The sequence below is a fragment of the Gambusia affinis genome, linkage group LG12, assembly GCF_019740435.1.
Source record: "Gambusia affinis linkage group LG12, SWU_Gaff_1.0, whole genome shotgun sequence".
NCBI lineage: Eukaryota > Metazoa > Chordata > Actinopteri > Cyprinodontiformes > Poeciliidae > Gambusia > Gambusia affinis.
In genome coordinates, this window is record NC_057879.1 from 9,381,840 (window position 1) to 9,409,681 (window position 27,842).

A 27,842-nucleotide genomic window follows, 5' to 3' on the forward strand; every position below is an offset into this window, starting at 1 on the left:
TATGTCACAATATACACGTATGGCATGCTGCAGAGCCCGTCTTCAATGTCGGCTTAAAAAAAAAAGACAAAAAGGCAGGAAGTGTTTCAATTCAAAAGTTCAAGTGAGCTTTCAACAGCATAAACGGCTGAGGTTTATGCTGAACACCTGCTTGAAGGCCAACTCCACACGTCAACAAACCGCTGAATATTCACATACATTCAGATTAGGTCCTTCTCGCACAGAAAATTGTGTTTAAAAATAACTACACCTGCCTGCATCCGTTTCAGCCGCGTGCGTGCGTGTGTGTGCGCGCTCGCCGGTGTTCTGTCAGATAGCCATACATGTCAGAATAGCATACATATGGTAAGAGCGCATGCGCACGCATGCGCATTCTGCAGGAGGTCCGCCATATTGAGAGGAGTCGTCAGCTTGTCATACGCGAGAAGAGACACAATAAAAAGTAACTAAATAAATTAAATTTAATGCTGCTGCAGCTGCAGTAAACTACAAAACACGTCCTAAAACACGCCCTGTTTAAATTAACGTCCCCACTTCCTTAATATTTTTGGGTTGGATAACATGTCTGCTAACCACTGAAACTGGGGCAAAACCAGTGTTTCACTTTTGAAAAAAATCCTTATCTACGTCATGATTCTATGTTGCTGATTAAATAAAATCATATGGTAATGACAACGTATACATGTCTGAGCTAAGCGTATGACTATCTGACAACGTATGCTGAAACGTATGCAAACGTATGCTGATCTGACAGATATAGCCATCAGTTTGTCATACGCGTATGACGATCTGACAATGTATGGCTATCTGACAGAACACCGGTTTAGCGGAACAGGGAGCAGATGAACTGCGTGTAACGGAGCGAATCCCAGCAAGAGTTTCTCATAGATCATTCTAGCTCTAAAAATCCTGAAATGTCTCATTTCCAATTTAAACGTTTGATTATACTAAGTTCCTCTTTGAAATAGAAGCCTCCCCATAGCTCCCTAAAAAACACGTTTTAAAAGCAAAAAGATTAAAATTGGAACTCAGTCACAGTGCAATACATGTATCCAAACCGCTTTTCCCATCTATGCTGGCTTTATTTTTTTTACACCGAGCTGAGATCAGCGACTCCTTTTGATTTAGTGTAACATACTATTTCCCCAGTAGGTGGAGCCACGGTTAGCCCGCAACTTCAACTAAAAAAACAAAACAAAAAACAACTAAACAAGGAGCAGACCATGGTCTTGTGCCATAAAATCTTATGGTTGTGTAAACCAATATCCGAACCTTTAGTGCTATTTTATTCATTACTTTTACAGAAACTTGTTTAAACTGCATTTAGCGCAAATGTGTTGAGCACAGACTTAAAAATAATGCAACACAGTTCCGAATTGGGAACATTATGGATCTAAACGGAGATGGGTAATGGTGTGCCTGAATGAGTCTACGGTAGCCCAGATGATCCAAAAGAAGGCAAAACAATGGTGTCATTTCTTAAAGTTATCCATGTTGGTTAGATTTTTCACGCCAAGCTGAATTCTAAGCACAACAATTTAATGTTGCAAATGATCAATTCTGACACTAAAGATTTATTCTTCAGTTCTACTGTTTTCCCCAGAACAAAACTATCCAGCGAACCAGAGGCATACTGCTGAATCAGGAAATATAATCCTTCATTAAGTTTTCTTTCAGTCCTACGTCAAATGTAAATTATTCAACAGCACAAAGTGCCTGTTTTTATTTGCTAAAGATAATAGTTTGGGGGATTTTTTTTTAGGTTAAAGAACAAAAACCATCAGCATTTTAAGTTAAACTCATTTCAGACTTTGATGGAAAAGTGGCTGCTTACTTATTGAGGTAAATTCAAACATTTGTCATCTGGGACAGATGAGTTGAGTGAGAGGTACTTAAACTTAATGTTCATGTTAAATCACAGTTATTTTGCCTTTAAGATTCATCCATGGACTTACCTGAAAATAAACAAAAAAATAGTGACACTATTTGATGACCATGGTTTCTTTTCATTAGCCAACTACACAGTTTTAACTTGACTCTAAAAATGGTAACAGTTACAGTCCATTTACACCGTCTTGCCTATTGCATCCAACTGTACAGGCCTATAACAATTTATTGTATTAACTTTCAATCCTGCAAAACGTGGCATAAGCTGTGAAGCCACAGCTGAGGTGCAAGTTGAAAATCTACAAGAGACAGAGACAAAGCACAGATTCGCTCCAGACAGTCGATGTGCACCGTTGTCTCTTGAAGACAGTATTCTGGTGGCTGCCCATTTGAAAAAACAAAACAAACAAAAAAAGTCACTTTAGGTTGCCGAGGTTCTTACAAACTTCGTCTAGTGAACCAGTCCTTTCTGACATCCTTGTTCCTCTGAAACTCGCAGATCAGATTATGTCCCTCCGGTATCGGTGATGTGCGAGGCGTGCTTCATCGGTCACACATTCAATTCCAGACCGTGAGGCTTGGACGACGAAAAATCCTTACGCTTCCGTCCAAACTGGAAGCTTAGCGAGGTTCTGTAAACTTTGCTCCCTCTGCAGTTTCCAATGAGCATGGTTGATCAGAGAAATAATAATAATAATAATAATAATAATAATAATAAAAAATTTAAATAAAAAAAACAGCCAGGATGAACTTAAGGACCTCTGAGTGACGCTCGGGGATGAACCAGAGCTCGAGATGCCCACTCCCACGTTTCTCTTACCCTCGTCTCTTTTAGAGGCACGAGAGCTGCTTAAATATCCATCGAGACGTCATGAGAAGTGAAAAGTATGCGAGACGAGTGACGCATGAGGGGAGGTGCCGTTACCATATGTGAGATTCACAGTGAGTCATTTTGATGACGCCCACTCCTCCACCTAACCGGCGGTAGTTCATTCCACCGTACAACCTGGAGAACAGGCGAGAGTGTACAAACACCAAGTTGATGGGATCAAGTCACAGAAGACATGACGATGTCAGCTGAATAAAAAAAATTAAATTAAATAAAATACAGTGTCTTGCAAAAGTAACCTTGATTTTCTTTTTACATTTTAAATGCTAGAAGCTTTAATGCATTTTAATTCAAGATAGATAACAAGATTATGTAGCACAAAATAGCACATACAAGTATGTGCTACAAAGTTAAACTGCACATCACCCAAACCACACCATCCCCACAGAGACAGAAGGTGGGGGCAGCATCATGCTACGTAGACGCTGTTCTTCAGCAGAAATCAGCAAGTGGATCAGTTTCAAAAACACTTTTTCAAGGAGCTGTAATGATGTTGCTGTATCTCCCTATTTGTGTATATCAGTCCATCAACAATCACAATAACTTTTAGCCACAACAATTTTTTTTTTTTTTTTTTGTCTTCCGCAACTTTAGATTACCATGTGCTTTAGATGGCGAAGCAGGAAGCTGCATTCGGATAAATGATCATAGGTGTGAGCTGCATAGACAGTTTTATAAAACATCCATGTCATTGTTTGATCCTCCAAACAGTCTCCTTTGTCTACAAAGGTTTCCATGTAAACTCATCAAAATTGGTTTCTGGCAGGCTTAATCCGTTCTCTTAAACATCAGTCAGATGAGATTGGAATTAAAACTCAACACAAATGAAAAGACATTTAAATAACTAATCCAGTATAAACTGTTGGCAAACCTACTAATTTTTCTCATTTTAAAGAAGAAATCAAAAAGACTTACCTCCATGTGTTGGCGTCCGGGTCGTATACTTCTATAGTTTTTAAATATGTTGTCCCATCAAAGCCACCTACCGCCATCAGCTGACCATTCACTACTGCCAAGCCCACCTACAGACACACATTTACAGCTTTGTGTCATACAACAACCCAAAGCCATTCAGTGCTTATTAATTTAGCGTTTTAACCTCAGATACAGACCCCACTACGTCTGGACGTCATAGCAACAACTGGCGACCACTGGTTGGTCCTGGGGTTGTATCTCTCTGCGCTGCTCAGCTCTGTGGTGTCGTCCCTCCCCCCAACAGAGTAGATCATGTCCTGGTAGACCGCGCATCCGAGGTGCTTTCGTCTCGTTCCCATGGGAGACACCGTGTGCCAGCGGTTTTCTTGAGGGTTATAGCGCTCCACTGATGACAGAAAAATGGACGGCTATAGGATGGTATTGGTTCAGACGGTGGAAACAACAACATCTGTAGCTTAGTAGCTTCTAGCAGTCTGTAAAAGGGGGTTTTATCAAAATGTATTCCTGTTGAAGCTGTTGAAAGAGGTCTCTATTGCCTTTTTACGAGGTAAAGTACCCGTGTTTAAAGGAGACGTCCCATCAGACCCTCCGACAGCATAAAGAAATCCTCCCAGCACAGCGACAGCTACACCAAGCCGCCTGGTGCTCATTGAGGCCACACGAGTCCACTTGTTTTCCTTTGGATCATACCTAGAAGGAAGTTACGTTAAGATACAGTTAATCAATTACACAGTAAATTATTTACGGCAAAATAAAGAGATAAGGCAAAGTCAATTTCAGTTATTGCTTCCAATTCTCATTATACAAACAAGAATGTGTGTTTACAGGCAGGAAATGAGAACAACTACAAGATTAAATATTTAATAAAGTGTAAAAAAAAAGTAAACTGAGCTCAATTTATGCACAAGGGCAAACCTTTCTACAATGTTGAGACATGACACTCCATCCTGTCCTCCGACAGCATACAGAAATCCACCCAGTACAGCGACACCCACGCTGGTTCGGCAAGTGCTGGTGGGGGCAACGTCGCTGCTCCACTGGTTGGTTTTAGGATCATATCTGCACAGGTGGAAATCAAGCGTTGGTTTAAAGAGAATTTCCTCCCTTCCTTCATCAGCCTAAACAATAGTATTTTGGGTGATCGGCTTGTCAAGAGATCACGAGCTTGTTGTCGCGCCAACCTCTCCACAGAGTTGAGATACGACGAGCCGTCGTGACCGCCCACCGCGTACAACAAGTCATCGAGGACGCTGACGCCGACGCCGCATCGCCGTTTGCTCATCGAGGCCACCATGCGCCACTCATTAGTCTGCGGGTCGTAGCGCTCCACGCTGGAAATGGCGTCTCCGCTGCACCAGCCACCAACTGCAGAATAGCATAAAAAGAATGACTCAAACTTGTAAAATTAGGACCTAAATACTAACATTTTATAATTTCACACATAAATTTATTATTTTTTTTGTTTGTTTGTTTGTTTCTGACCTGCAAAAAGAACTTCTCCGCATCGAATGGGTTTCCGAGGACGGGTTCTGGGGCCCTGCATCAGCGGTCGTTCTTGTGGAAGCAAAAGGTAGTTTTTGGCTTCATCAACCAGGTCTCTGAAACAGTGGAGAAATGACACCATGTCTCTGTTTATTTTATTTTCCTTCAGATCAACGGGAACGTATAGTGATGTGGAAAAGTGTTTGACTGCTTTCTGATTTCCTAGGTTGTTTTTTTTTTTTTTTTGTTTGCACGTTTGTCACACACGTAGGGCTTTCTTTTTCTCCAACCATCCTCATTTAAAAACTCCATTTTATGTTTACTTGTATGGCTTTCACTAATATTTAAATTGGTTTGCTGTTCTGCAACACTGAAGTGTGACAAACTTGCAAAACAAAAATAGGGTATCAGGATGGAGATAAACACTTTTTCACACCATTGGATATCTATGTTACAAAAACTTTTTTTTTTCCCCCAAGAAATATTAATAAATGTTTTTTTTTTTTTTTTAAAACACACCCACCTGCATTCTTCATCACTTTTGATCAGGGGGTCTGAACCAACGGTCCCAACTAGAAACTTAGGGCTTAATAATGGCAAACGTACATGCTGCAGAACCTGCAGAGAAAACATTAGAGGCATCATGCGTCTCATCTGAATATCAGGAATATATAATATAATTCCTTAATATAATATAGGAAAATAATGACGCACATATGAAGCCTAAACATACCGAAGTGCAGACTTTTTTTTTTTTTTTTTTAATAATAAAAAGAAGTGCAGCAAAGCTACCAGATTTATCTCAGGACAAAAACCAACTATCGGACGTTTTAAATGATCCAGAACTTTCTGAAAAACCACTCGCTAACTGCACGGCTTCCTGCAGTAACGACATTCCAACAAACCTGGGGCAGCTGGGGTCTGCGCTCCTGGATGCTGTATTTCACCCATGCCATTACGGCGTTAAAAACCTGCTCCTCACTCCGCACATTCAGCTCATCGCTGGAGATGATGTCGATCAGCTGGTTGGCAGGAAGCAGCATGAACTCCTCACTTTCCATTACCTGCAATCACACGCAGAGGAGGATTCGAGTCTCAGTAAATCAGCTTTGATTGGTGTGAAGTTCTGAAATAATTTCCATCTTGAATTTACATATTCGGTTATCATTTTTAGGATTTGACATGTCATACTTCTCACAGTGAAGTAAAGACACTGTGTGTAAATCCAAACAATAAAGGCACCAATGTCTTATAGGTTCAAGGACCTAAGAAATGAACAGCAGCACCAATCATGTATCATTATTAAATTAGCAGGACACCGGAGGCAAACCAATATTATCTATAAATGTTCTTTTTCTGCTGACTAATTGAAATGGAAGACAGACAGCTATATTCAATGTAATCATTCGTCAACAGAATTCATCTCACAACAAGTCTGTCATTGTAATTATGGGAGTAGAAAAGTCAAAAATAACGGTGTCTGAATTAAGCATTCAACATATTTCACTGTAGACTCTAGCAAAGTCAGAGGCATATTCGCTTCTGCTGCTTCCCTACCTGATGACTTTTGCAGAAATTCACAATAATAATAATAAATATTTTAAAAAACGTAAAGAAAATTGGTTGAGGAGCCATTTGACCAGATCTATTTTACATCTGCTTGAAATAGCAGAAATAATGACAGTGTATAAAAAAAAAATAAAAAAAAAAGACACTGAATGCCATTTCTGCACATTTGTATTGTGGATATTCAGCAGATAGTTAAAAAAAGCATTTCGTCCTAAGTGGAATCCAGTCTTCTATAGCTCCCAAGAGCTTGTCCTCTTTAAGTAGAAGGAGTGATACCTCCATGGAGAAGATGTGCAAATCTAAGTCACTACAATAATGTGCTGCTTCTCCATTAAAAGTAATTCCCTTGGCAGAGCTTAGGACAGGATCAATACGAACAGCAACAGAAAATTTAAAAGCGCTCTTCCTCTTCTTGCATCTATGTTTTTACCTCCTGAAAATTATGCTGTGTGAACTTGTCTGCAATTCGCAGCAGTTCCCGACAGGAGTGGGTGTCGGCAAAGGCCCTGATGCCCAGACAGTTGGACGGATCCAGCTGTCTCTTTAGAAACTCGCAGCAGGCCTCCTGGATCTCAGCCAGCTGGAGAAGGCAGGCGGCAGGAAGCAGCGTCTGGACGTTCCCCTCCTCCACTGTCACCTACAATGCCAGACACGAATAAGGTTTACATATTTTTTCCTATCAAGCCAACATAGATCGGGGGGGGTTTCTAGGACATAAACTCTCATAACTCTTTTATTTAATTCGAAGTAGGAAGAAAAGAAGCCACTTTAAGCGGATCTAAACTATTTTCAGCTTCCACCAGCGTGTGTGCGCAAGTATTTTTGTACCGCGAACAAGCGCCGTCCTTCCTACCTGTGAGGTGTAGGCAAAGTCAATGAGCAGCTCCATGGCTCGCTCATCAATGTCACGGATAACCACTTCAGTCTGCCTGCTCTCTGCCAGCTCCCCAGTAAACATCGCCCTAAGGAGACCACCGAAACACAGATTCAATATACTACTGAAGCCAATTCTCAGGACCTCCAGATTTTTGACCTTTAATTTAATGGAAAACGTGCCGGCGGGGGAAACCGCAGAGCGCCTTCACATACCTAAAGTACGGGCTGCAGGCGGAGAGGATCACACGATGAGCGTAAATCTTCTTGGCGCCCACCACCAGCACCACGTCGCACAGCTCCCTGTGTTTCCTCAGTAGATTGATCACTTCCAGCGTCTGCCGGGGGTGTTTGTCCGATATGTAAGGCATGCGTGCTGGCTGGGGGACCCCTTCAGGCAGCTTGTTGGGGTCCCCCAGGGTACAGCGGCTGGTGATGTCCATTCCAGTGGCGTCCTGACGTGCGCTGGTGGCCCTTTGATTTAAACATTTTTTTTTTTTTTTTAAAGGAACAAATTAGGAGGAAATTTGAAAGTAGAAAGAAGAGAAGCAAAATTGCAACTTAACATCCTAATTAATTGATTCTGTTTTGCAACAGAAGGACAAGTTTTGTTCCTTTTTTTTTTTCACGTGTCTAACCTGGCAGATCAGGAAGTGCACAAGCAGTCTGGTTAATTCTGTCTAGCGTGGGGTAATTTAGCGAAATAAGATGGCACATAATTATAAATGTAATGGATCTTTTTTTCTTCTTGGACCAATTTGAGTTTTTATTAAGATGTTTTGTCTGATTGTCTGGTTAAGCATGATCTTTAATTTAAAAAAATATATATAATAAGTACACCATAAATCACATAAATAACCCATTTCTAAAAAACTAAGTGATATTTTACAGCCGTTACTCAATAATGCAAAATATTGTAGCGTGTTGTCCAGATGTATTGCAGCTCTCTCCAAATTCTGAAATGGCATCAAATAAAGTCAGATGTTCTTCTGTTAACCTGAAGTAAAATTACACAGATTAGAAGCTTGAAGTATATATATATATATATATATATATATATATATATATATATATATATATATATATATATATATATATATATATAAAGCAAAGCTTCATTCAGTGACGGTTTGGGCAGATGAAAATGAAAGAGCTGACATTAAACTTCAGCTTGGCACTTTGCACTGGATATGCAGAAACATCAGGTTTGGAATGACACAGCATTAATAAGCTCAACTTCATGGAGAAAACTCTAATGACTGAGATCCTCTACAGCTCACCTCACTTTATTTTAACTGTGTATCGAATCCAGTTGGATATTTTATACCTCCCTGCTCCTAAAAGTCCCCCCCTCCCCGTGTGTCCATTGTAAGCGGTCTCTACTGCCACTGCACAGACCTGGGCAAATTCTAAGTCAGCTGAACCAAACATAGCGAAGTCGTTGACCTCTACATGTAGCAGTCAGTGTAAACGTATCCACACCAGTCGCTTACCTCCGCGTGTCCCCCAGATCTTTTTAAGTGCCGAGAGCACACAGTCACTTTGATGCCGGGTTTCACTTCAGATTACGTTCGCAGTGCCAGTCAAAGGTGCCTTACATTTGAACACATCCATTTCAACAGATGCCGCTGCGGTCGGATCTCGCTTTGCTTTTACATATCTGTGCAAACCAATTCTGCTGAGCCCACGGGGCAGGTAGATATCGATTCAGAACGAATGTGATTAGAAAGTTGACCGGACGGGACGAATTCAGTAAAGGAGGGGCAATCCTGAATCACAAGTTAAATTGTGCTGCGTGAAGGGAGCAATATTTACCAAAAAAAATAAATAAATAAATCTAATCGGTCATATTCATAGGTCATTAGGATCATTTCAAACTTCAATTCAATTTGGCTGCTTTCATTCTGTCTTCAAAGCAGAAAACACATTACAGACATAAGTTGACGTTTACAGGCTGCACTTAGTTTTGTTGTTAAAACAACTCCTTACATTTAAAGTCTGTTGCAACAGTATACTCCTTGATTTGTTTTTTATTGAGTCATGTCATACGCAGAAACATCAATGTGTTTTATGACAGACTAACACAAAGTAGATGATATTTTAAAAATATAAGCAACTGTCAGCTGACTGGAATAAAAATGTATTTTCATCCATCCATCCATTTTCTAACACCCTTTGTCCCTAGTGGGGTCAGGAAGTGCTGGTGCCGATCTCCAGCTAACCTCCCAGACGAGAGGCGGGTTCAGCCTGGACAGGTCGCCAGTCTGTCGCACGGCAGCAATAAATTTTTGTTCAACACTTAGTTGTTCACTTGGTTGCTTCTCTGATAAATGTTTTTTTTTTTTTTTTTCTTTTCCTGGCTCGTCAGTTTAGTTGGACAGCAAGGTTTAGACTTGTGTCTTATAACTCTTTCCAATTCCAAGTGATGGATTGGCCACTGCTCTGTCAGATGTCTAAACCTTTTCTTTTCTTTTTCTTCTTTTTTTTTAGCTTAATCCTGCTTTACTCTTCTTTATGAGTTTATCCCTGACCTGTCAGACGTGCTCTTTCGTCTTTACCAGCATTTCTCTCTCGATTTTCTGGGGCCCTCAGAGAGCAGCTGTGTTCTCTGAGTTCACCGAGTTCAAATTACACACAAGTGGATGTAATATAATATGTTAAGGTGACTGTTAAGTAGTTTTATTTCTACTTCAATATTATGATCACCTTTACAAGTCGACATTTGTACTTTGCGTTGGTCTATCAAATAGGACTCACTGGTGAATGTGAAGTGACAAGATGTAAAAAAAAAAAAAAAAAAAAAAGTTGCAAAGATGGAAACAACTTTACAAGGGACTGTATCTACACTCAGTCCTAATCATCCTAAATAAAATGAACCTCCAGAAATACATCTATAACTTTAAAACAACTTTATTGACTGATATTAAATACATAGTGGTATTCCACCCTCTTTTGCCAATTAACCTCTGTTGCCTCTTAAACCTCATGCACACGTGGTAATCCAACAAGTTCTTTTTTCAGTCATGGTGATGGCAATAGTTTATTCATAGCACATGGGCGTGTGTAACCACATTCCTGCTCTACTTCAACCCTCAACCAAGTCAATAAGGCTGAACGATATTAGGAAAAATTGAAATGTGAGATAACGTTGGTGATTGCTGGGACAGCGACAATACAACTCGCAATAAATAAGGAATTCAAAAGGTTTTACTGTCTTCTTGCTAGGAAGCAGATCTCGATAAATGAGCCTTTCAGAGAGATGAGTCGTCTATCCAGCTACTGGAACAAAATAGGCTGACGTCTGCTGTTTTGCATTGAAACAACTTAGTTGTCGTTTTTTTAATGATGTGTATTAAACTACTTGTGTCGCTGACTATATCCCAGACATCGAGAGCCTGAATGCATGGTACTTCAATATTTAGAAAATATTTGTGGAAGTTCTTCACTATATATGTATTGCATGCACTGTTATCACAATAATGCAATGTGGAGACAAAAATCTTTTTTTGTTTCACTTCAGAGGGTTAAGCCATTAAATTTCTCCCCATAAATCAATTATGGTTAATATGTTGATGTCTGAATAAGTAACTAGTACCGTAGCTGTTTAGAATTGTCAGAACTATGTTGGAGATAGTACCAATGATCCAAATCTTAATTCTCAAACTGTATTAATGCAGTTAAGTGGCCTTCAGACAGGGCTCTGGAGTCCAGAGGCAACAGAAAAATAATTATGAATATTTCCACCTACCTGCGCATTGGCTTTGTGTCCATGCACTGCAGAACAATATCTGATTCACGTCACCCTGGAAAGACAGCAGAACAAATCACAATCTCTTGTTCATCAAGGCTCAACATTTTTCTAAAGCTTAAATGCAAATAGTTTCTGCATTTACATTTTCTCTTGGAAACACACGTCATCTTTTAAATTCTTTTGTTACAACCCTAAAGAGCAGGCCTTTGTAACATCATCCTATCAAATTCATCTCCATTAAAAAAAAAAAAAAACCTTCCTGACTGCATCTGCTGAGCACATTTTGTCGTTATGACATGTCATGTTCAGCATTAAAACCATTCTTTACTGTTCTGTTCTTGCATCAAAACAATATAGTTCTAGTCAACATCAGCAGCACAGACACAAGAGTCCTGTCAGATCCGGTCTTTGTTGAAATGTAATTGTGGCAATGATCGGGCTGAAGACATCTCTGAAGAACAACATTCTAACGATTTGTGGTAAAAGAAAATTGTGAAAATAATTTTAAATGGTAACCAAAACTCAGGTAAACTTTACTCTTGCCACTACATTTGTTTATCATTCTAAAACAAGGGGAAGAATAAATTATTAAAATGTCAACACAGACAACAACATAGACATTAATCTTGTCATTTCACCCATTTCTTTGTGTTTTAAAATCACTTACCAAATGCCCCTAGTATCAATTAGTCATAGTTTAAAATTCTGTTATAATGTATCAAGGTACTTTAGGGAACATTTCTAAAAATCAATTACACCTGAATTTAAGCAGTATTTGCATTGTGTACGTTTATGAAATAACAAATGCAGTTCATAAACTCTGCATTTATGTATAACAGTTTTGATTTACTGATTGATTTACAAATCAATCAAACAGCTGCAGCTGATCCAGAATGCTGCTGCTCGTGTTCTAACTAAAACCAGGAAGATAGAGCACATAACACCAGTTTTAAAGTCTCTCCACTGGCTCCCTGTAGCTCAAAGAATAGATTTTAAAATACTGTTGTTAGTTTATAAATCACTGAATGGTTTAGCACCACAATACATTAAAGATCTGCTGTTATTGTATCAACCTTCCAGAACTCTCAGGTCTTCTGGTTCTGATCTGCTCTGCATCCCCAGAACCAGAACCAAACGAGGAGAAGCGGCATTTAGCATCTATGCACCAAAAATCTGGAACAAACTTCCAGAAAACTGTAAAACAGCTGAAACACTGACTTCCTTTAAATCTCAACTAAAAACCCACTTGTTTAGAGTTGTATTCGAAATGTAATCAATTGCAAATTTATTGATGGAATCTGACTATGTTGTGTTTTTATTGTTGATTCTATGTTGCATTGTATTTTTGTGTTTGATTTGATGTAAAGCACTTTGAAATGCCTTGCTGCTGAAATGTGCTATACAAATAAAGTTTGATTGATTGATTGATTGATTGATTGATTGATTGATTGATTGATTGATTGTTCTCTGTTTGCTTTGTATGTTTAGGACCACAAAGGAAAAAAAGTCAGTCTGATTTAGCGCATCTATTATCTCATTGCAGTAATTTTACTGAACAAGCTCCCTTAGAAATAAGATGAAGAAAAAAAAAACATCTACATAAAAAACGCCCAGTAATGTGAGATGCACTTTTTTTTAACCGACAAACGTAGCTAAGCTAACATAGGCTAACTACTACTAGTTTATCTAAAATGCGCAAAACAAAAAGCTATTAATGAAATATCGGTCATTTTTAGACTGCACATAATGTTACTGTATAAATATGGTTTGGGTAACTATCTAAAGCCAATGTTTCTCTTAGAAAACTGGAATAAACGAAGCAACACTTGCTGACTGACGTTGATCAACTTCCCCAGAGAGGCTAAAATCAGGAGCTAGCGTTATAAAAAGCACTTCCCCGATACATGTCGTCACTGCACAAGAGGAACTTATTACGGCGAAATTGTTTGATTGCCATTTAAAGCAGACCTTTACGAGTTAGCTTACAAATTCATGCATATGTGGCCGTCTACTCCTTAGCTATATATTAGGACAAAACCTCACTGGATAAACTGTGTGCCCAGTTTTGTATAAGCTATTTGTACACGATGTAAGGAAAAAACAAAATCACAATACGCTACAGAGGTGAGTATTTTTAAGAGGGGGTTTACCTTATATTTCCATCCCAATGACTGAGAGAGAAGTAGCCTTGGAAGATAGTGTTTACAGTTCCCAACTGCTGATACCGCTGAAGCTTTTCCTCTTTGTGAACTGCGCATGCCAAATGATAAAACCCCGCTTCCGGATATGTTTTCAAAATAAAACTAATAGATTACGTAATCTTTTCCAAGCATCAGAAAAGAGTATCACCGAAAACAAGCAAAACATACACGAAGGAATATGGAGGAATGAGGTATATGTATTTTACAAAAAATGTGGCCATAATGCATTTCTTTTTGTCTCAAATGTGAACATTTCCCTTAAGATAGAAACTTCAGTACTCAGATTCATTTTTTACTCTCACCATCCACCAGAGCGCGCTGATTTCCATGAGATTTCTTTACGTAGTGTTGTAATTTTTATTTTTCTCTCAAGAACCTAAGGTCTCTCTCTGTTGTCTGTTTTTCTTTTATCATAGAGAAGGAAGAGATTTGGAGTTACACAAATAAGTCTCACGGCCGAAAAAGAAAGGTTTGTGTTACACTATAATTAAAATTAAAAAAATAATTTGTTTTTACAAATCTTTTTGTCTTCCTTATTCTTTTTTACCTACAGGAATGAGAGCGGGCTCCTTTTCAGTTTTTCGTTATCCACATTCAGAAAGAAAATAGTGTTGCTAAAACATCAGTCAAATCTGTACTTTGTTTACTGTTACAGTCCTACTGTCTTTTGTTAGAATTTTATTGACCAATACAAAGTGATACACAAATGTGAAGTGTAGATGGCTTGTATATGGCTACAAGTTTTGAAAGTTTCAAAGATCTGTTCATATACTATGAAAAACTGCCATTTTTCATAGGATTTGTCCTGAACCTCCACGGTCTCAATTTTTTTTTTCTTTCTGTATTTCTAGTTTGTGATGGTCCAGAAAATGTCATGGAAAATATACAAATTGATTTATTACATTTTACTTTTCTTATTTATTATAAAATCATATCAGTTCCATGTGCTTTTTAATACGTTGGATGTAATCAACTAAATAAGTTAGACACTTTTAATATGCAAAGATAAAAATAAGTCAAGATTATTTTATGCCCACATTTGCATGTTAGAGATCATTTTTAAGAAAACAGCGTGAATTCTGTTTACGTGAACATTCAGTGCTTCTCTTAAGCATTGTAAAAGCGTTTTTTTTTTCCATACAATGAGATATGTAGTCAAATGGATGTTATGTCCACCCAATTATTACTATAAAGCTTTAATCATTCTGTCGTTCAAGTTCAATCACAGTAAAAGATCTGATTTTACATTTTTCAGTAGTGTGTTCTGGACTTACATAATGCTACATGCATGTAAGATTTGCTGTATATTGAGGCATTTTTATTAGGCTAACACTTGATATCTTAAACCACGATTTTTATGTCTTGATTCAACTAAATATAACATGTATGAATATTCGGTAAGTATTTCTGAATCCAAGTGAATCTTTAATAAATTAGCATTTACTTTATTATTTAGCAACAAAGCCATTTTGTGACCTTTAGTGCAAATACATTATTTTCACAGCTGCAATCTTAGGGAAGTTTTATTCATAAAAACAACAGATTTGATTTAAAAAAAAATAATAATTATCCCAGTATCTCTGATCCAGTGTAAATGTCATTAAATTCCCTGGATGAATTGTGATGGCTTGAGTACATGTCACCTCCTAAAATGAGCTTTTTCACATGGAAATGTTATTTTAACCATTCAGCTTTTGTTCTTCAATTTGCACACTTTAACATCTTAGGAACTTTAGATCTGGATGCATAGACTATCAGACAGGGCTGCACAAAATTAGAAATTCGATAACAATACTAAGTAATGTGATGACAAGACATAATAATTTGACAATTTTCTTTTCTTCCACATCCATGCTTCCATTTCTCTGTGACATTTAACCTTTTAAGCAATGTCATTTGTGTCTGCTGCAAGAATCTGCAGCCAAAGAGCCTGTTCAACTAACTGAACATTACATTAATATATATAATGCAAATATTTGACACTTGGAATACATTAGCCGACAGTTATAGCACTCTAAAACAATCTTTGCCAAATAAACAGAGCCTAAATTTATTGTTCCATTAATTGCTCATGCTTTGTACAGATCTACAGTTTTAAAAAGAAAAACAGAAATGTAATTTTCTCCTCGGGTACATTCTCCAGTGGTTTCAATTTGTAGTGCGATATAGTCCAGTAACTGCCGACAGTTTCAATACGAAGAAAAATCAAACCATTTAATTTCCACATTGTAGCTGCTGACCCTCTCTTTACATTCGTAGCAAAAGCAAATGCATATAAAACTAAAGTAATTTTATATTCAATAACAAAGTGCCAGATTTCATATATTCTGATAAATTAAATACACAAAAATTCATAACGTACATATAAACAGAAGTTTCATCTTGAAAACATTAATATTTTAACAACTTCTCTTGTGACTCCATGAATAAGTTAAATCAAGCCATTGACTTTACCAGTTTATTCTTTCTTTCTACAGTGACCAAGTGATATTGGAAGATTAGTGCTCTTATCTTATACGGTAGTTACCCATTCACCCCTTACACACCTGTAAAGACTTTTATAGACAAATAATTGATTTCCACTAGAGTATTTCTTCAACCTCTTAGACTCATTTTCTATGTAATGGTATTCAGGAGTGGCTGATTGGGAGCTGTGACAGTGAATTTGACATGAGCGGCTGAAGCAAAAGTTGGTCCGGAGTTTGAACTGGAAAATGAGAAAAGCAGAAAAAAAAGAAATAAGTCAAAGAAAGCAGATTTAACTAGTGTCAACTTAAGAATTAGTAAGCAAAATTGTCATTTAGTTGTGATTGGCTTTAATTTGCCGGATGTTGGTGTCAAGAAACAATTCTGTTTATTTCTAATAAATAAATATTAGCCAAATCCAGTAAGAGGAAAACCATCTTATGACATCCGGTAAAAACAGATGGATCTGTTGGCTGGCTTTAGCAGTAGGAGCTTAGAATAGTGTTGAGTTTTTTTTCATAGCTTAATTACCTTCCATATAAGTCAGAGTAGTGAGAAGTGGTGTGTCAGGAGAAAGATAGGTTGTATATTGTAGATCCTCCATCAAAGGTGGAGTAAGCTGACTAGGACCAAATGATGTCATCATGGCTGAAGAGGGCTGGATTGGGCCAATGTGTTTCTTTTGACGAGCTCGGCAATTCTGAAACCAAACCTGAAGACGGGGAAATAAAGTTAATTACAGGCCAAGACATGTAGTCTGTCTCTGTTTGGTGTTATGATACTTTTCTTACAGATATGCATGTTTGTATCCTGTAACTTTATTTTGTTGTAATTCAGTGAATGAGGAAATTAACATTTTTAATGCACAAAACATGCAAGGCTGCCAGAGCCAAGGTCAGGCTGACTTTGGCTAGCCAAAGCAAAATAATAACTAAAACACATATAATACCTACTTCATTTCAAGGGTAAACATATTTTGAACACTATATTTTTGCAAATATATCTAACGTCACAAAGGCCAAAATGGTCATTTTGAATATGTTGAATAAAATTACCTGAATTACTCTGCGGCTAAGACCTGTCCTCTCTGCCAGCTTCTGCAGAGTCTGAGCATCTGGGTTATTATCTTTAGCAAACTGGGTTTGCATCACCTACAGATGGAGTGACAGAGAAAGTTTTAGTAAACACTTATCAGACTTTATTGAATATATACAGCAGTTAATCCGTTTTCAAAATTATCTGCAGATACATCAAAGGACAAGCTAGACAGATCTCTGGGGATAGGGCTTTATAATACCAAGAGAGACTTCTGTTTGCATTCAGTATCACCAAGAAAGAAATGCTCTGATGAAATTTGATCCAATAATTCAAATCTCCACATTTTGTGTGGAATTGTTGCCGCCCCAGTAAAAACATTTGGGATAATAAAAAAAATTATAATAATTAGCATTTCAATATGTCTTAATTGAAGTAACATTTTTAATGGATGCAGAACATCAATTCTTAGTTTTTCTCTATTCATGAGAATTTGGTTCAGTGGACCACAACTTCCAGATCAAAGTACCTGTAACTGGTCAGCAGTGAAGCTGGTCCTGGCCCGCTTTGCTGGTCGGGGAATTGCACTCGGATCATCTTGGTTGGCCAGGTCATCGTCCAATTTGGGTTGCTCTTTAGAAGACACAGCAAAATAGATCAATTGAAGGGAATATATATACACACACACACACACACACACACACACACAGTATTTAAGAGAATAAACTGTTTCTCTTAACTCACTTCTCAAGCATAATCCCATTTGTATGCTCACCATTCTCCTTAGCACGTTTGAGATTCTCCATCATTATGTCATAGTGACTTCGACAGAAGACCCTGTTCTCCACCAGTCCACATTCCTCTCCAGTAGAGAGCTGCCGCTTACACGAGGAGCAGGAGAAACACGCCAAGTGGAAGGTGCTTCCTCTTGCACGGCGCACCCAGTCAGTAGAATGGATGTTCCGGCCACAACGTGCACAACGAGTGCCATACCTCCTAAATGAAAGAAAATAAGAAGCGAGGCAAAAGGTTGAAATATTTAGCCATGTTAAAATTCCTTTTACACATAAGATATATTTCATTTTTAGGCTTTCCTTTTAGACTGTTCATCAAGGAAACACAGGGACTCATTCATATTTTAGCAACTCTGTTAAAAACAACAAAAATTTCAGCACTGTTTGCTATGACTGCTGCAAACTTGTTTTTTATTGGACAAAAACAATAAAAATATAAACATTAGGCCCTGACATTGTAGTCACATTAGTTTTCAGTATGCAGTTTAAAATTTATAGGAACACAATTCCTGTCTCCTGATTATTTCAATGGACCAAACACAAATTTGTGTCTAGTATAAACATCTCTTTGTTTTGCTACTCAAACAATAGTGTTCAATGAAATTCTGAAAATGAAGACTGTTAGGACCAACACACCTGAAGTAGTCAAGTTTGCAGAAAACCTGTTTGTCTTTCACATAACAGCTCACGTGTCGCCCCAGTGACGTTTTACATACGCTGCATGCGAGACATGTCATGTGCCAGCACAAGTCGTTCACCTGAATGACGGGAGAGAAGGGAATGGATGACATTTCAAATCAACAGAAGTCACACACTACATCCTACAGGAAAGAAAATACATTTGGCTGGACATACAAAGGTTGGATTTCTTTCTGGAAGAAGGGTGTTCTTTAGCAAAATAATTTACTACTGATTTTTTCTAGGATACCAGAGATGTCAGCATCAGCAATGATGACAGTGAAGGAATGATTCGGACCTTGAGAAGGTATCTGTCCACAATTTCTTGCCCACAGGAGGCGCAAGGGATCTTCACCTGGTGGGATGTAGATGGAGGGACAGATGGCAAGGAGGAAGACGAGAGAGAGGAAGGAGAGTAGGAGTCTTCTTCAAAAATATCATCAGCCCCAGAAGAACCCTGTTGGTGACAAGTAATCACAGATTGTGAACTTTGAATACACAAAAATAAGTACCAACTTATTTATGGGGTTGTAGCCACTGAAAAAAAACTGAAGAAACTAGTTTATTTTTATTTGATGAGAGTTCTGATAGTATGAATTTAGCTTAAGAAAAATTTTTCTGATGAAATCAAGAACAATTTTATCTCCAGAATTGGAACCATAATAAACAGACATTAGGAGGCAGAAACTAAAGCGATCTACGCAAACCCCACACTGACAAAGGAAAACACAAAAAAAGGAATTGTGTGAAAATATGTATCCATCTGTCTTTAAAGGCTTTAAAAATATATTAAGACAATTCAGAATTGAGAAATTTTCAAAAATATGTCATCATCCTCTTTAGCAACGTGGGCACAAATTGTGTGCTTCAATCTGACCAGCTGAGCGATTCAGTTGCTGAAGTCATCATATTACTGAATAGTTAGAACCCAAATCAATTTAATTACTAAACAAAATCTTTTTTCAATGTCTATATTGGAGCAATTTTTATTGAGTCAGTTTATTTAAAAAATTGGTTGGAACTCATTTTCATTAGCTTAAATAAATAATCTAAAAATGAAACGTTTAAAACACAGTAATTCATTTAATAACTTGAATAATTAAGACTTTTCAACAAGCCCTGTTTCTGCTGTTTATTTCATTTTAAAAATGAAATAAAAAGCAATGAAGATGTCTCCAAAAATGTATTAAATGTAAACGTGTGTATGGCATTTTTAACTTTTTTTCCTCCACCAGGACTGTAATTTACCCTTTTTAATTGATAGATTTCCACATATATCGTCTTACTTTTGACTTTTTGCACAATTTGAAATACTAACCCAATATATCCATTGTAACTAAGATTTTTTTTCTTGTAGCATCTTAAACACCATACTACCAAAATACTCCGCTTAAAAAGCTTGATGAAGTGTATATAAGAGCGAGTAATGATGAAATATAAAGTAGTCTCATCGCTTCATTTACGTACGTTTTCATTTTTGAAACGAGTTTAATAGTTTTATAGTACAAGTTCTTGGAGTACAATTAAATTAAAACAGAAGTCAGAAAAAGTTAAGGAGCAGTGCTGTTTATCAAGTATGTTGTTCAAAAATACATAAATAAAACTAACTTAAATATCTGTAACTTTGTGTGATTTTTCCGGAGGACTGGCACGCGAGCCACACAGTCCGTCTTCAATTCCCCTCTCGGTCTCTCTCACCAAATATATAGGGAGAAAGTGTTAATTTGATATTGAAAACACCTACTGTGTCGTAAAAGGCGTTCTCCTGGTGCAGCTGAGAGAAAAAATCATCCGCTGTGAGTGTATCTCCCTCCGACATGGTGTGTGCCACTAGCCCAGAGGACTAAATGAACATGTAAGGTGACGTCCTCCTAATATTTCCTCTGTGACCTGGTCGCTTACATTAATAACGACCCATGGTGGACAACGAAAAAAAAAAAAAAAAAAACCTTGAAAGTGTTTATTGCTGTCGTTTATTAACAATAAGTAAAGGTCATTGTTTTGGTTGAGACGTTGACCGGTACTAACTTATTTCTATTGGTCATATTATTATTATTATTTTATTATTTTTTTATCAAATCTCTCTTTAAAAATGAGAACTGGCGTTCAATGAACTGGTTCACGCGCAGCTGAGTCTGTTTATCACTGATTGTGCCCCAGCACGCACGTGCAGCCAATAGCAGGAAGGTGTGTTCGCTTCTTCTTCTTCTTCTTCTTTTCTATTATGGCAGACCGCAAAGGTGTATTCACCTGGTCAGATTTAACATTTAAGACGTTCTGTCATCTCTAACCCTGTTTGAGTGCACTATTCGATTCCAGAGATTACGTATATTTGTTTACATGTCTTTGTACTTTAACCTATATGTCCTTTATGTGAATGTGAAGTCACACATAAATACATATAACTTAAATTTGAAAACACCAACGTATTTATACATAATATTTTTTTCTGAAAGAAAACAATAGCAAAAACCTTAAATGAACCGTAATCCTGCCCATTAATATTATTAATGTAAGGTCCGACACTATTTGTTCATAAAAGATTTTATTAAAAGACGTTTAAAACTACAACATTCTTTTTGAGAATGTTGTAGTTTATGTATTGGCTTTTTTTTTATTGGTCATTATCGTCCACTATATAGCTGTTATTTTAGGTTATAACAGCAGAGTTTTGAACTAATTACTAAATGTCTGGACGGCACAGTCAAACTATTAATGATACGACAACGACATTCGTAGACTATTCTCCTATAACAGTTATTAATTTAAGAAATACGGAAAATATAAAAAATTTATGAATTGAATATTAGTTGTGACACAACTCGCTCTGTAATTTTCGACATGCTTACCACGCTGTTAGAGTTAAACATTTTCAAGGAGCATCCCGTTCCGGCCAGATGTTGGCAGCAGACAGAGGCCGGTTTTCTCCTGTGACTTTGTACCTGACCTTGTCTGATAAATGCCTGTCCAAGGCGCTGTTTGTTGAAGCTATAGTCCGTCAGGGTCCCGCTTATTGAAGTGACTTCCACTTACTGTTTGCTGTAAGAGCTAAAATGAGTTTTGTCTTGGGATAAAAAAAAAAAAAAAAAAAAAAAAAAGTGCACCTCCTACTGTGGGGGCCTGAGCCCGCCTTCAGTTTTTACAGTTTACAGTTTTTCAGCATTTACAGTCTTCCCGTCATAAGGAGGGAAATCAAGACTCTCTATTAAGATGTTGAGACTTTTTCCCACTCTTTTGCCCAAATGTTACATTGCTTTGTAGAGAAAACTCCAGTAGAAGTAATTCTATCTCAAGATTGTATGGGGGTAAAAGCTGAATTATTTAGTATAGCTATGCTTCCAGTTAAAGCTATGCCACCTGATTGGACAATAGCAGGGGCTTCACAGGGACCTTAGGCTTTGAGGGCCTCAAAATGAATGAATGAATGAATGAATGAATTTATTTATTTATTAGCAGTATTTTTATTTGTTTTCAAACAAGTGAAAGCAAATATCCCCGAGGTGTTTTTAATATGTTGGTATTTCCATAGATAATGATAATGTCACATTAAGATATTCCTTGGAATTATTCTGGGTTTTATGAGGGTTTGTTTTATTTAAAAGAGATTACTTTTGGAAAACCTCTATTATTATGTGGATACGACTTAAAAACACTTAAGTTGGTGTGTATTGTTTTGCATTTAGATTTATCAACATGATTCACCTATTTGATCTGATATTCTTGTGTTGGATGCAGTATTTTAATCCACACTCTGAGTTAGAGAGTAGGAACTGCCTTTCTCTGTTTGCAAAGCATTTAAGAGCTCTGCAGTATTATGATGGAGGCTGGTGCAGATATTCAAAGTTAAACTTTACACTTTAATAGATGGCTTTTTTCATAGAAAAATTCTTCTCATACCCCCAAACACACAAAAACATATAATCATCCTTTCCTGTGCAATGCATTTAACTTAATATGCTCCATTTGACTCTTATCAGCATGTTTCATCTTTTCCTCTGCTGCCACCAGGGACCTTGAGAAACAGCACAGGTCTCAATTTGGAGGCTCAATTCTATTTATTTAGACACCCACACCATCTGACTCTCATCAGAAAGAAATAAAACACATAAACTTGGCTACATTTTAATGTTGTGCTACAGAAGAGCAGTAAAACAAATCCTTCAAGCTCAAACTATTTATGGATTGATATTTATAAAGAACCTGATAAGACAAATCTTTTTCTCACTAAAGTATTTTATGTTATTAAACAAACAAACAAACAAACAAAAAAAAAGCAACATTGATGAAACAAGAAATTTATCCAAATTAATTTCAGAGACAATCGGCGCTGCATTTTTCACAGTTTAAAAACTGGTGAATTGGATAATTTTATTGTGAAGCTCTGATGAACTCATGTTTCAGGTATAAAGCTTGAAGTAAGTAAGTGACAGCAATTTTCTCTCTTTTTTTTTTTTTAGATTGTTACTTTGTAAGAATTGAAGTGAAGACTATTGCCAATTAAAGAAAGGAGTTCAAATGCATGAGTAAAAAAAATAAAATAATAATAATTAAATCACTTTGTGAATAGAGGCAAGAAGAAAGGTTGTGACTCCCTTTGGGTCTTCTCTGTGTTTTTGACATCCAATACCTCAGGCCCCTCTATAACTGGCCCTTTAAGATGAAATTTAGTAGCTTGGCTGAGGGACAGTGGGTGTGCTTGACCTCAAACAGAAAAGAGGGAAACAACCTTTAAAGCCAATTTAAACACATTAGCACTAAAACACATGAGCTAAATCGGAGGCTGCAAATACACAGCAAATTTTACATACAACTTATAAAAATCTAATATTGCGCAATGAGATGTTTTCTAGAGCTGACAGGGTGGAGTGGTTAAACTGTAAAGCCAGGCAAGTGTAAAATTTAAACAACAAAAGAAAGACGTCTCCCTTTTCCTACATGTTATATGTAACTTTTATTTAACACCAATCATCTTCCCATCAAGTCTGACAAGTCACTGTTGACACCAATTTTGCCGCCATGTTTCACCATGTGGATGATGCGTTCCAGGTTGTCTGAAGTGACAGTTTATGTAAACTCTGTAACTTCAATATGACAAAAACATTTATAACTTAGATGGACTGTTGTTTTGTTGTTGTTGTTTTCAGCTTGCTGCCTTTTGAAAGCAACTAGCTCCACAGAAGTGTATTCAGAGGTATCAAAGTACATGTTTAAAATTTAATTCTGGAGTAACCAAATTTAAACATTTCTTGTCCCAGCACAATTATGGGCTACTATGTGTCAGTCTTTCATATAAAATCCTTTTTTAAAAAAAAAACAAAAAACCAAACAAACAAACAAAAGAAAAAAACATTGTCATTGGTGTGGTAACATGACAAAACAGAGATAACAGACTATTAAAAAACATAAAATATATTAAAACATGTAGTTCATATTAAAAACTTGAAAAAGATGTTAAAATGACAATTGTGTGCCGACATATACATAAGATACATGGAAATAACATAATAAAGCAGTGTTTGACCTACATTGGGTGTTCCTCAGGAAAGGATGATGTTTTTTGCTCTGATTAGAGTTTCTTGACATGTCAGGTTTTCAGGTACCTGGTTAAAGAGCTGAGGAGTGTAGAAATCACATGCTGACTCCCCTGGTTTTGTTCTGGTCTTGAGAACAAAAGATGAGGGGATCTTTGATGACCAGACAGGTTTACTTGGTTTATATCTGATCAGCATCTTTGGAATCAAGGTTCATGAACCAGAAAGAAGATCTTTGTACAAACTGGAACTTAGTGAAGTGAGTGACATAACAACTGGCATAATGTTATCAGTTTTCATGAACTCTTGATGCAGCCTCTTGACTGAGCTGTAATTGACTCTCACAAAGACCCGTCAATACATCTTTACAATAATATAATCTATTAAAATAATAACCATGCATCGGTTTTTCTGTCCTGTGTTAATAGAAAACCTTTAATTCTGGCAATGTTTTTTTTATGATGGTAGTAGGCTGACTTAGCGACAGACTTTATTTGGTTGTTAAAATTCATTCTCTGCTCATAATTATGCATTGATCTGCATCTGTTCTGTGCTCTGTAGTCCCATCAAGGCTTTATTGAAGTTGAAAAGACAATGACTTGCATCTCTGTTCCATTAAGTTGGACAAAATTCTGACCCACCCATTCGTTAAAATTCTGGATTTCTCCAATAGTTGGAGTCATTTCTTAGCAATCATGAGATTTTGCTTGTAACATCCACTTACTTTCATGACTTGTACTTGTAAGGACTGTTAAAAAGTGACACCAAAAACAAAAACTTTGCTGTTTTCTAGGCTTTAAACTGTTTATCACTATGATGTGAAGGTTCGTGACCAGTGGCAGTGTTTGTTTCTGGGTTTGGTTTCCCTCCTCTTTAAAAAAAAAAAAAAGAAACATCCTAGTATCCTGCAAACAGAGTTTTGTTTGCAGCAGTTGCTTTTAGTTTGGTCATGACATGCAGTGGCTTATCTCGCTCTTTGGAAGTGTGACAGTACGGGTGTGTCAGCGTCTCCGTTTGTGTGTGTGTGTGTTTGTATTTATGTGGAAATGCATCTGAGATCACTAAGCTTGATGATAGGGAGAGTCACTGGTGAAAGATTGGAAAGATTCTCCTCTGTGTGTCTTTGCCCAGTGCAAGCTTTTCCCTTGATTACCTGAGCTCTGATAGAAAGTGTGTGTGGCAGTGATGGGTTTGAATGGTACAACAGAGCATGAAAATGGGGATCCTTTTACTCTTCGCAAATTAGAAAATATTAATTAACACCAGAACTCCAGCAATGTTACTGGGTTGCTTACAAAATCTAACTGTAACGCCTCTTAGATGCTGTCTATTTTAAATGCGCAATGTCCTTGTTTTCTTTACCCCTCGCAATCTCCTTTTTCATCTCGGTTCCAGAAGCCCATCACCATGACAACCACAGTAAACACCAAGGAGTTTTGGGTCTTGCACTGCCATAAAAAGTGAAACTCCAGCAGGGCCTGTTTGGATGAGAAGCAGTACCACATCTGGACTACATAAGCTTCAGGGGCCAGTGACATTAGACTTCTACTCTACACAGTGACACAGCCGAGACTGTAAAGAGAAGATACAACAAAACAAAAAAAACTTCAGAAAGAATACATTTTGTTGAAGATTGAAGGACTTTTGTTAAATTTAGAGATCATGTCCACTTCTGGGAGATTGCAGGGCATTCCTAGCTCAGAAGGGAGATGTACCCCATTGAGCATGTTCTGTGTCTCTCCAGGGTCTCCTTCCAGTGACGTGTTGTAAGACCTCTAAAGAGAGCCACCAAGGATGCATTCCTATCAGGGTAATGATTACCAGCTCTGCTTTTGGAGATTATGAGACGATAATCTCCAAAGGAATCATTGCATCTTTTGGGGGGGATTTGGGGGAAACATAATCAGCTGGGTCTTTGTTCATTCCCCCTCAACTCCCCTGAGCCCCAATGAAAAAAGCTTTTGTACCTTTTGATTCTAGTCTCAATATACTCAGCACTTTGCAATGCAATATAATTGAAAACAACATGATTTTACGCATCGGTCCACTGGGTTTACAAGCGTCTAAGCTGACTTGCAATTGTTTCTATAATGTTATACCTGTTTTTATATCCTTTTGGGTTTTGTTTCAATACTAACCTTCATACACAACAAAAACAAGGAAAAGTGTTTTTCTGTCATTTGTTACGGTACTAGAAAAACATTCCGTTTAGTCGTAAAACTCTTAGCGCCAGTCGATTCCCCTCCTCTTTGTTTTAAGGTTTCGCTCTGATCACTAGAGCACAACTTTATCTTCAAAGCTGGGTCTGTCAGCTGACTGACTAACACAGTTAAACAAACTCCAATCTCTTTTAAAAGCCTGCTGTTGGTGTTGACACAACACTTTCATCTCTTTTTGTGTATTTTTCCCTGGCAAACGCACATATGTTACAGTAAAGACTGCGCGCTGGATTCCTTGTCGTGCTTTGCTGAAGGATCCACAACAGACGTGCAGTACAGTTAAAAGAAAAGAGACCCTTTTTTCAAGTGAAGGGTTTTCAGGTTTGAATTGTTCTGAAATTACCTGAACTTAAACCCGTACCAAAGAATACATCTCAGATTCCCCAATTAAATTTTTTCATTTTGTTCTGAAGGTGAAATGAAAACGTTGCGGGACGGCAAAGTGTTCTCCCAAAGCCTTTAACGACTCTAATAACAACAAAAGTGGAGTGGAACCAATGGGGGTTGATCCAGATCTTTGATAAGAATAAACAGTGTGTAGTGTTCAGTTTAGTGAACTGTTTTTTAATTGATGTTATGATGATAAGAAACTCTGAATCCAACACATATTGCATTCAATTGCTATATTCTGTACAAGGAAAAATGCTCTAATGGCTATCTTTCTTTAAAATCTATAGTTGACATGTCATATTTCACTGATGAGATGAGTGTGATATTCCTCCTCACCCTCAGCTTGGGGACATTGTAAAACGTGACCTGGAGATCAAAAGCCACGTCTGTCAGCCTGCTGACTAATGCCGATAAAATCCAAAAGCTTTGACTCAGTTCTGTTATTAGGAAGCTTTCATCACTTCATCTGCTCGGACACTACTGTTTATCAAATCATATCATAATCACAGCAAACTCCTTTGAATCTTAAAGTGGACTTCAAAGGTGTAATAGGCTTTGCCTGATTCTTTTCTTTCTTTGTCGTCCCTTGATGTCTTTATTTACTACAACATCTGCACTTTCTTCCGCTGTTAATACTTTCTGTGCTTCCAATTTCTTTCCTCTTTTCTCTTGCCCTCTCCTTGTTCTCTGTCTCATTCATTTTTCTTCACCTCATTCACCACTTGGCTTCACTTGCGTCTCCCCCTCTCGGCCCGCCGCCGTCTATCTGTCCCTCCATCTCTCCCTTCGGTTTTCTCTGATATGTCTCTGGGTTTCCTGTCCTTTGTGAAACTCTCCTTTCTGTCACATCTTGTTTTCCTCATTCTGTCCTGTTTTAATCCAGTGCCCGCCCCTTTGTGCAGCAGAGTCACGCCATTGGAGGAAACGGGTGAACAGTGGCTGCTGAGTGACAGGCTATTCTGAGCCGACCGTGGAGGTAAACATGGGGAGGTAATGGAGGTAAACGTCCGGTTGCTTGGCTGGGTGGTGCACAAACAATAGTCCAACAGGTTCAAGCTGGACTGTGACTCAGTCACAAGAGTTTGTGTGCGGTGCCTGAACATATTAAATAGAATTTCAAAAGTTACTTCTTGGGTCGCTG

The 27,842-nt window shown here is 37.6% G+C and overlaps 2 protein-coding genes and 1 long non-coding RNA gene across 4 annotated transcripts; 1 reads left to right on the forward strand and 2 right to left on the reverse strand.

Annotated features, from left to right (window-relative positions):
- Positions 1-707: 707 nt before the first annotated feature.
- klhl20 (kelch-like family member 20) lies at positions 708-13,650 on the reverse strand. Its single transcript, XM_044134410.1, has 14 exons — positions 13,538-13,650; positions 11,385-11,439; positions 7,853-8,110; positions 7,617-7,725; positions 7,194-7,400; positions 6,100-6,258; positions 5,718-5,812; positions 5,195-5,310; positions 4,894-5,077; positions 4,628-4,771; positions 4,269-4,402; positions 3,889-4,097; positions 3,692-3,798; positions 708-2,893 (listed from the first exon to the last, which is right to left on the reverse strand). The coding sequence occupies exons 2-14, from the start codon at positions 11,405-11,407 to the stop codon at positions 2,809-2,811; spliced, it is 1,830 nt and encodes a 609-aa protein (XP_043990345.1). The 5' UTR covers positions 11,408-11,439; positions 13,538-13,650; the 3' UTR covers positions 708-2,808.
- A 1,761-nt stretch (positions 13,651-15,411) lies between these two features.
- LOC122841425 (LIM/homeobox protein Lhx8-like) lies at positions 15,412-20,708 on the reverse strand. Of its 2 annotated transcripts, none has more exons than XM_044134717.1 (8): positions 20,306-20,708; positions 18,860-19,018; positions 18,520-18,641; positions 17,865-18,085; positions 17,619-17,722; positions 17,110-17,205; positions 16,586-16,766; positions 15,412-16,295 (listed from the first exon to the last, which is right to left on the reverse strand). In XM_044134717.1, exons 1-8 carry the CDS (start codon positions 20,378-20,380, stop codon positions 16,219-16,221), a joined length of 1,035 nt encoding a protein of 344 aa, XP_043990652.1. In that variant the 5' UTR covers positions 20,381-20,708; the 3' UTR covers positions 15,412-16,218. The 2 variants fall into 2 exon arrangements, with proteins under 2 accessions (XP_043990652.1, XP_043990653.1); XM_044134718.1 differs by having other exon boundaries at positions 18,917-19,018; positions 20,306-20,672.
- A 4,833-nt stretch (positions 20,709-25,541) lies between these two features.
- On the forward strand, positions 25,542-26,815 carry LOC122841360. The gene is made up of 3 exons (XR_006372378.1): positions 25,542-25,902; positions 26,525-26,632; positions 26,725-26,815. It is a non-coding gene; the product is annotated as an uncharacterized LOC122841360 (long non-coding RNA).
- Positions 26,816-27,842: the final 1,027 nt, after the last annotated feature.

What these genes read in the sequence shown, in the direction of transcription:
- LOC122841425 (XM_044134717.1), bottom strand. Translation starts at nt 20,380, where the DNA reads ATGTCGGAGGGAGATACACTCACAGCGGATGATTTTTTCTCTCAGCTG. An exon ending in TGGACAGATACCTTCTCAAG is followed by an intron (nt 18,642 to 18,859) that starts GTCCGAATCATT and finishes CCCGTCATTCAG; the next exon opens with GTGAACGACTTGTGCTGGCA. An exon ending in CAAACGTGCTAAGGAGAATG is followed by an intron (nt 17,723 to 17,864) that starts GTGAGCATACAA and finishes TGTCTTCTAAAG; the next exon opens with AGCAACCCAAATTGGACGAT.
- klhl20 (XM_044134410.1), bottom strand. Translation starts at nt 11,407, where the DNA reads ATGGACACAAAGCCAATGCGCAG. An exon ending in GACACAAAGCCAATGCGCAG is followed by an intron (nt 8,111 to 11,384) that starts GTAGGTGGAAAT and finishes TTTAAATCAAAG; the next exon opens with GGCCACCAGCGCACGTCAGG. An exon ending in ACTTTGCCTACACCTCACAG is followed by an intron (nt 7,401 to 7,616) that starts GTAGGAAGGACG and finishes CTGGCATTGTAG; the next exon opens with GTGACAGTGGAGGAGGGGAA.